The sequence below is a fragment of the Necator americanus genome, chromosome III (assembly GCF_031761385.1).
Source record: "Necator americanus strain Aroian chromosome III, whole genome shotgun sequence".
In the NCBI taxonomy this organism is placed as follows: domain Eukaryota; kingdom Metazoa; phylum Nematoda; class Chromadorea; order Rhabditida; family Ancylostomatidae; genus Necator; species Necator americanus.
In genome coordinates, this window is record NC_087373.1 from 8,006,846 (window position 1) to 8,017,496 (window position 10,651).

Sequence of the window (10,651 nt, forward strand, 5' to 3'; positions counted from 1 at the left end):
TATTTAGCAGTATAAGGCTTAGTGTAATACTTATAATAATACTATACAGGCTATATATTCAAAATTGATCACAAGTTACTCATTCCTTGGAGGTGTAGAAGTTGTAAATTTCAAGTTATCTCTTCAACAGCAGTATGAAAAAAACCGTAGACTTAGTTAGTAGGACTAAATCACGAAATTAAACAATTGGACATTCAGAGCGGCTAAGGTCTAAAGCTTCTCAATGAACGTGATGGTTAACATATTTACATAAAGCAAATATTTCAAATGCTTCCCGCATGTACAGCCTGACAACGTTCCTCTGCTCATCCTAGATCAATATCCACTACTTTATATATATTAAGACATAGATCTTAAGATAGAAAATTGGCAAATCCATTGATTTTACCTGCTTTTTTCACAAGTAATTTTAGTAGTGAATATAGAAATAGGGGATGATTTGCGCGGGTACAGTGTCTTAATTTACTATTATATTATTGTTGTCATTAACTACATATTAGTACTATTAGGGTACCCGGCTATGCTATACAACTTTTGCGGAGAAGCTGCTAGAATGTTCTACAACTATCACATAATAAATCATGGGTATTGATCAAGAATTTCCCAGGAGTTTCGATCAAAAACCAACATAAAGAAAGTTCTGGACTTTTCACAAAATCCTACCAGGACACCCTTATCAACCTTATTGTTATTAATCTGCATATTCTGCTCGATGCAGCGATAAAAACTATCAATAGAGCCTGGAATCAAATAAGCTGGGACAAGTTCCTTTTGTGGATTCTATAGAAATAAAACCACATTTCTAGCCCATTGTTGGTACATAGTTGAACCGATAGGTTGAAAAAAAAAACACTAAAACTGTACAGAAACTAAATACAACACTGAAGAGTTGAACAATCTCCAGGAAAAACATAAATTAAAGAACTGAGGAAAGAAAGTGATTTCTCAATGAGAAGAGTTCAACTCCTACGAATAGCCATAAAATCGTATTGACCTACTCGGCAGATTCGCGAGGTATACGCTGTACGGCAGAGTTGAAGGTGATAAAGGTGCGTCCGTGCGCGTAACGGATACGATATAATAATGGTGTTTATCGAAAGTGCATTCGACCCAATTTTAGATGGCCGAGCGGCGAATTTCAGTCGCCACCCAATCAATTTATCATCGAATATCAGACAGATTTTACTGGATCGATTTGATCCGCACTTTAAGACTTGGATACTTTGGAAGTGACCTTAAATTTAGAGACTTGCGCAGGCGGACAAAATCGAACAAAATCTTATTCCCTGAAATATCTGGCGTCTTTAAAATAAAAATTTTCACCTAACTCTCAGAACCTCAAATTTTTAAAATCTCAAAGTTTTTATTAATCGCAGAATTTACTACTATTAATTATTAATAAGAGATGCTCAGCTTTCTTCTTCTTAAACAATCAAATATTATAATCATTAGTGGATAACAGTCTACTCAGATTTTTTTTTGTTTTCAAATAATCAAATATTATAATAATTAATAAATAATAACCAAATAATTAGTAAGTAATAATCAATTACTTTAAAAAAATGTTTTTGGTCTGAAAAAAAATCTTGCGCTCAGTTCAAAGCATTTTACAACGGTGCAAAAAATTTCGAAAGCTGCTAAATTATTTCATATTGGCAGGACGCGTCGTGAAGTTGGTTTCGGGCTTCCGTCAACCTCATACAACATCATTACAGTTCCAGCCAACTTTTTCCTGTTGATTTATGGTGCAATATCGCACGTACGCAATTACGGGCACGGCTTTTAACTGTTCGCATTTGGATACGAACACACATATATCATTATGGTATCGTTAACGGTTGACTACTAGCCGGAAAGTGGAGTTAAAGGACCCCACGAATCTGAGGTGGTCGGAATTCAGGTGGAGTATTCGTATACGGGATAGTAGATTATGGAGAGGGGGGTGATTCCGTCCATTTCTTCCTAATTCCCGTAAAAAACGGCCGGAAGATGCGGCACGTGCACTAGACTGGCGCGCTCCAATCGAACTTGTTGTAGAAAATAGCGCGCCGGAACGCTCGAAGCCGCATCATCCGGGTCGTTTTTTACGACAATAAGGAAGAAATGGACGGAATCCCCCCTCTCCATAATCTACGATCCCGTATACGAATAATACTCCACCTGAAATCCGTACCACCTCAAATTCGTAGGGTGATTCCTTTGAACGAGTACCTGATCGTAGATTCTCTGGATACAAACACCGGATAGCTAGCGATCATAATCACTATCATAAATCTTTAATGTTAGGGTATTTTGAAGCCGGAAGAGAAAAAATCTGTTAGAAAATTGAATAAATTAATTCAAAAAATATTTTAGGTTTAAGTTGATTGATTTTTACTTCAGAAGCAAAGCAAACCACAACATTAGCTTGCATGGGTTAACTAACTTACAACACTTTCTCGATACTAAGCTTTAAGATCTGAGATTTTTTTTCTGAGACCTTGAGATTTTGAGCATTTCATCTAATCACTTCGTTGCTGGCGGAAAAATAGGCTTATTCCTCTTTCCTATCGTGCAATTGGGACAAAAAGTCTGATTTACCGTAATGTTAGTCAGGAAACAAACAGCAACAAAAAAAAAAAACAATTGTTGTCTTTTTTTTTTGCAACGTAGCAAGGACTGTAACGGGAGCAGATTCCAAAAAAAAATTCTAGAAAAAAAAATCAAGAAAACAATGTGAGGAGATGTTTGAAGTCCAATCTGGTGAATTATAAAGTTAATGGAAAACAAAACTCAGTGAGGAAAATGAGGCCAACTACGCGATGGGTGCTGTGTGCTACGGTTGACCGATTTTCAGCTAATTAGCTTCCTATTAAAAGTAGTGTAATGCGCATCGAAAACTTTAAAAAAATGGGAATTTCAGATATGTGTTGAAAAAAACTCTAGTTTTTTCATAGAGAACGGAAAATAAACTCTCCAGTTTTTTTTTTCGCGTAATTTTTTCATATGGAAAGATAATTCTGAAGAAAATATATATGAAGTGTAGCTCATATAGCTCGATCCAAAAAAAAAGCAGATATTTTTTTCCAAAACAATTTTTTTCCTATAAAGCTCTAACATTAGGTTTCTGCTACTCTTTCTGTCGACTTCATCGTTCATTCCTTAGTTTATCTGGCCAGATTCATATAATTTTACAAGAAAAATATTTAAAAACCAACTAGACAAGAATAAAAAGGTTCTATTTAATAAAATCCAACATTAATGTTATTTAAAGGTGCATTATAGTGCTCAATAATGTTGTTTTCGTAAGATAGAATACCGTAACCTTCATTTAATAACACCGTAATAGAGGGACCCTTCACGAGGCAGTAATCAACCTCTTGAACATCAATGAATGGAAATGGATTTTCAAATTTCGAAAAAAGAGGGAGCGTAGCGATATTTTCATAACATTAAACGGTAGGAGGAAAACGTGAAACTCTGCGCATCAGCATTTCTGAACTGAGCTATTTTTCATTTGGTAATGCAGGAAGACAACACCGTTAAAAGCATCACCCCACGAATCTGGAGTGGTACGGATTTCAGGTGGAGTATTCGTAAATAGGATCACAGAATATGGAGACGGTGGTGATTCCGTTCATTCCTTCCTAACTGCCGTAAAAAACGGCCCCGAAGATATGGTTTCGGGCGTCTGGCGCGCTATTTTCTGCAAGGAGTTCGATTGGAGCGCGTGAGGCTTGTGCATACGCTGCATCTTCCGGGCCGTTTTTTACGGCAATTAGGAAGAAATGGACGGAATCACGCCCCTCTCCATAATTCACTATCCCGTATAGTAAATACTCCACTTGAAATCCGTACCACCTCAGATTCGTGGAGTGATGCCTTTAAATAAGATGTCTTTCTTTACCATAGTATAGAAAGTGCAGCTAAGAGCATAAAAGGAACAAATAAAGAGAGAACTTCGGCGAGCAACTATTAGTATTTTGTGAGATGACAGTACTCGATTGTATCCTCTTCAAGAAAATCTTTGTGAAAGAATATGATGTGCGAAATTTTGCTTCACATTTTTTTTTCCATTGTATAAATGAGATGGATTTCATCCATGAGTATGTAGAAAAGGGAGAAAAGCTCCAAACTTTTGCAAACAAAACGAAAAATAAGTTCCGGAATAAGAAATGATCTTTAAAACCTTAAAAAAATTCATAGAACGTCATACCACAAATAAACTAAAGGCAGCATTTAAGTCGAAACACGCGAAACAGTTGATCGGTTACTGTGGAAAATTCCTTCAGTTCAATAGAATTTCCTAACGATTCATCAAATCAAAGCAAAGGAATTTACAAGGCTTTTTTCTCGCTATTTGTATAGAAATAATTTACAAAGCTACCGTGTCATGACTTAATCACGTGATAATTTCACGTGTACGTGCGCTGACGTGAACAATCGGCAAAAACTAGCGTTGCAAACTCGTCGAAAAAAAAGTTTAAAATTAATATTTTATTGGGCTTATTCACATTTCAAAAAGGTTTCTGCTTCATATTTGTGCATGATTGAGCTCAAATGGTCAGAACAGGCGGAAATAACAAGAGACCGTATTCCCACTGGTGGCGATTTTTAAAGGATTTTTAACATTTTTAGGCATGATGATCTCTCCCTTCCATTCGATCTTATTCAAGAATTTCTCAATCCAGAGTCTGCAAGAAAAATCGTGGTGCCGGAACCGTTTCACTACTATGCACATCTCAGTTGGGCGTGTCCAACCAATGAGAGATGACCAAAACATCCACCAATCAGAAGCTCTCCCCATCTCTTCCATTAGATCTTATCCAAGAATTCCTCGATTCAACAAAGTTAAAGTATCAGTTAAAGTATGTTATTCAACAAGTTAAAGTTAAGAAGGAAGTTAGGAAGTTGTACCAGAACCGCTTCACTACTATGCACATCCTAGGTGGGCGTGTCCAGCCAATGAGAGACGACCAAAACATCCACCAATCAGAAGCGTACCTTGTGATTTCGTCCATAGTTCGGCAGACTGTGATAGTCGATGTTTGGATGTGGTCGATAGTCTTTTGCTGGATTTGATGCTGTTTCGGCAGCTTCAGCGGCTGCTTGTTTCGCTGCTTTCGTTTTACGTTTTCGTCTCCATGTGTCCAAATCGTCTACCCATGATTCATTATCGTTGAAATGTTGCTAAAATCATCAAAATTGGAGATTTTAAACATTTTCTCTAGCAAAACACATATCAGATGCTTATCTGGATTACCCCTTGTTGAATAAGTTTCGCTCGTTCCCTCTTCTGTTGTTCAGTGATATTTATCAATTGTCGTGCATTTTCGGCTAACGACACTCCGCTTGTCGAAACAAACTGAAGTGGATCGTGTGCGGCCTAAAATTGAAGCCCTTTTGAGAGATTTTCGTGGAAATCTTGTAAAAAAAAAGTCCAAGTTACCTGTCCTGGCCCTCTTATTGTTTGTAATGTCGCCGTGTTGACGTGAGTAGAACTAAAAGAATTCGATATTAAGGTAGTTTTTGAACATTAAATGCAAATGTAGACGATTTCAGCCTCAAAACCTCGTCAAGAATGTTTTCTAGACTCAAGAAGGGTAATATATTGATTGTTCAGATAAAAAACATGGAAACATCATAAAAGAAATTCAGATGTCACTGTGGTGTGGCAGCTGCGAGCCTGCTGCACAAAAAAGGAAAGAAGGGAATTTTCTTTGAAGCTTATAGAGAGCACAAAGAAGAATTTTGTTTTTTGAAGAATTTTCGAATTTTGAAGGATTTTTTTTTTGACCGAAGAGCAAAATGTTAGGAGAGGAAGAGAAAAAGAAATGTTATAATAAGATAAAATGCCATAGCAGGATAAAATGCCTGTGAATAAATATGAATCAAGACTGTTCTATACAGAATAATGAAATAGACGAACAAATGAAAAAAAAAAAACAACGAAAGATTGAAAAAGTTAGCAGACAAACAGATGAACGAATATAATAACGAATATAAGCTTAATTTACACGCTAAGAAAGGAGCAAAGAAAGGAAATTTGGGGAGCAAAAACGAGATAAATTAGTAATACAAAGAGAGTTCAGAAATTTCAAAAACGTCTCAAATTTTTTTTTTAAAAAAAAAGTAAGTGGGATGATTTTCGAGCAGATTAAGAACATTTCAAAAATTTCTTCATCTAAAAGATACTGATAATATAGAAAAAAAGGTGACGGAAAGGGAAAATTTTAGGAAACTCCGAGAATTCACGAGTAAGAGTCATGAATGAAAAACCTGAATGACCCTAGCGTAGTCAACGAAATCATCCAGGAATGGCTAAAAAAAAACGGGGAGAAATGATCAATGATCTAAGTACTCATCCCCCGGACTCTCCGCTCATGAAGAGTCGACAATTCACCTTAAGAAAACGGACAATGGATCAAGAGGCCGATGAGCCAAACATTCGTATGAGAATAGTGTGCGTGACGAGGAGACGCAGACGGAAATGAATTATTTGGACACGATGGAGAGTCATGCGAGAATAGTGACAGAATTGGATCTAAAGTGCTATATTTGTTGGCTTAGTAAGGAAAAGAGAGGAGGTAGGAGGTAGAGATTAGAGAAGTAGAAGTGCAGACAGAAAACGAGGGCAGATGACGAACGAAAGTAAATAAACGAGAAATAAACAGATTCAAAAAGCAAAAAAAAAACATAGAAAGAATCAGAAAAAATGTGAAACCCATCTACCTATATTCAATGATCGCGAATAACAAAAAAATGTATCGAGGAATAAAAAAGCAGCTTCGCCTAGCTATGAATCAAAGAATAATGGAAAAAATGAACTAGAGGATGGGAAAAAAGCGAAAAATCGATGAGAAAACCTACAGGGAAATTTCCAACTAGTTCACCTCAGATTCTCATTAATTCTACTGATATTTCTGAAAAGTTTTTTTTTTACTTTATATTATTTTTTTTACTAAAATTAATTCCAAATCTATCAGTCTTCCAATCCTATCAATCAACTCCTTTACGGAAGAATTTACCCCAAGAATTCATCGACAATCAGGTGATGGGAGTTGGGGCTTCATAAATTGAAAAAAATTGAAAATTTAAAAATAATGATAAAAAATTAAATTGAAAAAGTTAAATTGAAAAACTTAATTAAATTAAAATTCGAGATGATAAACAAGTAGTTTTTTGTTGACATCATTATGTATAGAAATGTATCAGATATATCAGAAAAAAATAGGGAGATATTGAAGATGTAAGGAGGATAGGAGGAATATTAAGAGCGAGAAACCTTCATCTTTTCATCTTTTTTTTTCGGAAGAAATCGAAGGGATATCCTTTTTTTTTCTTCTACAGCCGAAGACAAACGTTTCAAGGTTTCTGTTGCCTTAGGAAGCTGTCTCAAGATTATTTCAAATTCTTACAGATAATCTAGAAGGTAATCTAGGAATTCTCTTGCTCTTCCTTTTTTATTCATATTTCATAAATTTCACAACTTCTATGACTATCTTGAGAATAATTTTGTCTCAGTTTAGCACAAAAATGTACGCATTTAATTCGCTGGTCGAGTGGAATGTTCATACTTTTTATAGTGGTCGCTTTATTTCCCACATATGTCCTGTAAAGTTTGGAAAGTAACCATCCCCTTTATTTTTCTGCTACGAAATCAGAACAGGTATTACTACAGTGCTTAAATTCTTCCTGAAAAATCTCCTTTTGATGCACTTTGCGTATTTCCTTGATTGAATGTTCCCTATTACAACTTTAAGGGAAGTCATTTGCAATTCGTTTTGACTTCCACATTTCATCGGATTGGATTAATCAAAGAAATTTGGAAACGACTCGCTTGAAATGCCGTATGAAACTCTCTCGCTAGATTTTTTCTCATGACTCTCTCGAGTTTAAATGAAATGAATTTTACTATCATACTGCTACTACATGCCATGTTTTAGCTGCATCTTTCTAACGTGTTTTTTCATTTTTCTAGAACGAATGAGTTTTTTTTTCAGAAAAGAGGTTCTTACGGATCTTTTTTGTTTGCTACTGCTCAATCCACTACTTATTTTAAGTGCAGAATCTATTTCTAAGTAGCAGTTTCTGTGGCGAATCCAATCGAAAAATCAATATTCTGAAAGTAAAACCATCAAATTTAGAGAACTGTAAGAAAAATTAAAAACCAAGTTCATTTATAACAAGAAATGTGGTTAAACAAATGCTAGACAATGGATGGCAGAGATACAAGGGATAAGGAAACTCCGCAGTGTTGATCTATCGCTAATAATATGGGAAGAACGGTGACGAGAAGAGCATATTCAAGAAAATTCTGAGAATTTACGACGAAAAGACAAAAAGCAACGTAAAAGACTTCTTACTGACCATAGGTCAGGAACCGAAACAATCCGGGAAATGTGGGGATGCGCCGAAGCATTCGACTTCAATTCAGAATCGTACAGGTTTTATGATGAAGACGTATGTGCGGGTCTCGATTAGCTGAGCCTCTTACCGGCTGCGCTATACCCCGCCCGGCTCAGAGACCAGAAGTAAAAATGAACCATCGGGAAGTTCGTCAGCTTGGAAACTCATCTAGTAGCCTAGGCAGCCATAGAGAAAAATGATGTGGTCTGATAAAAATGCGAACCTCGTAGGGAAGATAGCTGTCATTCATAGATAACAAAATTGCTTATCAAAAAATATCGCTACACGTCATCAGCGGAGCCTAATCACTCACTGTCGGACACCTATCAACATTTATTTATTCATGTACAATCGTTGTTGGGTTAGGGGTTGAGAGCAATACTGTAAGAGATATTTTCCAGTCGAAATCTAAAAAAAAAAACTCCACTGTTAATTATGTGAACACATCTTTTTTATTCCCTTATGTAATTCTTTCTGTAAATGGAAATCACAAAAAGATTTTTTTTTATTCGGGAAAAAAATTGTCCTGTGAAATTCCTGTGAATTATCTCAGAAATCACAAAGAAACTGAAGTGAGACAGAAAATTTCCAAAAATTAGAAGTTTTAGCAATGAGTTCCCAAGGAATCAATTTAGCGAAACAGAGGAAAAACAAAAAAAAACAGTGAAAATAGAAAAAAGAGAAAATCCAGCAATAAATATTTTAGAGGATTCGAAACTCACTTGCCACTTTTTCGTGCAGAATCCTGTTTCAGATCGGCAAGGTACTTGGAGACCTAAATTAGTGAGCGTATAAGATTATTGCGGACCTTTTTCTTCTGTATTTATTAAATTATCCATATTTATTAAGTTTTGAGAATCATATAGAGTGGTTCCCAGCGTCAAAATCTCTTTTATTCCTCACTTATTTTCAGAGTTTATGTATCCATGTTATTCATTTTCAAAACTTATTTATTAAGCTTATTTATTATTTGTTTTTTACAGAGGAAGGCTTATTGCATGCGAATGTTGGTAACGAGAGTTCTAATTCAGGAGTTCTAAGATTTCAATTTGATCTAATTTAATATATATACAGGCATTAGAAAGGAAGAAAAAAAATTAAAAAACAAAAAAAAAGTATCAAGCTGCTATTTCGTACCTAAAATATATATAATAGAATATTTGTAAGGCAATACAATATTAAATGCAGAAAAAAAGCCAAGAGCAAGAGTGACGAAGCCCTATCACCGAAAACATTTGCACTATTTCCCGTGATGGTTTCGTCAGAATTTTCACAAGAAAAATCTAAAAGAAAAAGAAACTAATTGCACTCAAGGCAGGACAGTGCATAACGTTCATATCATTTTTTTGTGTGATTTTTGCATAATTTTTTGTTTAAAAAAGTATGGTGGTAACGAGAGGATTCCAGGATTTAATTTTAATCTAATTTAAGTTTAATTTTGTATACTCATATTTTTAGAAATACCGCAATAGTAATAGCGTAATACTAAAATCCGAACCTTTGTTTTAGCGTCCATTGGGACGACGTGTTCGATCGTTGATCGCTGAGGTTCGCTGCTCGTCGAATTCGGTGCTGCTAAGTGACAGCTGTGGGACGCTGCTTACGAGCGAGCGTCTTCGCGTACCTGAACGGACGAAAAAAACTCAGGCTTATCACTGAAAATTCCGTCCGTATGCTGATACAACGAATTCACACACACACACACACGAATAACAAGCTGACAATCAATCCGAGAAAAATAAGGAAGAGAGATGGCGCGAGAAAAAAAAATATTCAAAATCAGAAACACAGGAATATCCAAGAAATTCACTATGGAAAAGAAGAAGTATTGCTGTGTCATAGACATTTTATGTTTCTTCCAGGGAGGAGGATAGAGAATGCAACACTCGATGGAATAAATTTGTGAAAATCAGAAAATGTACGTGTCACCCCAGTGGGCCGGTCAAGGTCCCATTTCACGGTTGATTTGTTGAAATTTGATTTTTAACTGACCCAATCGGCCCTATTACAGTCGGAAGAAAAAAAGCTCAGGCAGTCAGGTAACCCGCTATAGAGAGACAATAAGGAGATTTGATGATTGGAATATGAAAGAATTTACTACTTATGGGTACTGTACAATGTGTTGGACTCAGGCACAAACTAAGTTTTTTGAATCAGCAGTCGATAAAAGCTCCTAAATTTTGGAATGTGAATTAAACTGGCACTGAACATGAAAAAAAAAACGAAGCGGTCAGGCAAATGCGGAAAGATGACCATTTAAAAA

The 10,651-nt window shown here is 35.7% G+C and overlaps 1 protein-coding gene across 2 annotated transcripts in view; it reads right to left on the reverse strand.

The window, feature by feature from the left end:
• The window catches only part of RB195_008922 (uncharacterized protein), a gene marked incomplete at both ends in the record, with an annotated part of 46,836 nt that extends 36,932 nt beyond the window's left edge, over positions 1-9,904 (reverse strand). For both annotated transcript variants that reach the window (XM_064195670.1, XM_064195669.1), the window contains 5 exons: positions 4,984-5,169; positions 5,243-5,365; positions 5,429-5,480; positions 9,111-9,163; positions 9,887-9,904. In XM_064195670.1, coding sequence (XP_064046814.1) covers positions 4,984-5,169; positions 5,243-5,365; positions 5,429-5,480; positions 9,111-9,163; positions 9,887-9,904 — 432 coding nt within the window. The remainder of the gene's footprint in view (positions 1-4,983; positions 5,170-5,242; positions 5,366-5,428; positions 5,481-9,110; positions 9,164-9,886) is intronic.
• Between the last annotated feature and the right edge of the window lie 747 nt (positions 9,905-10,651).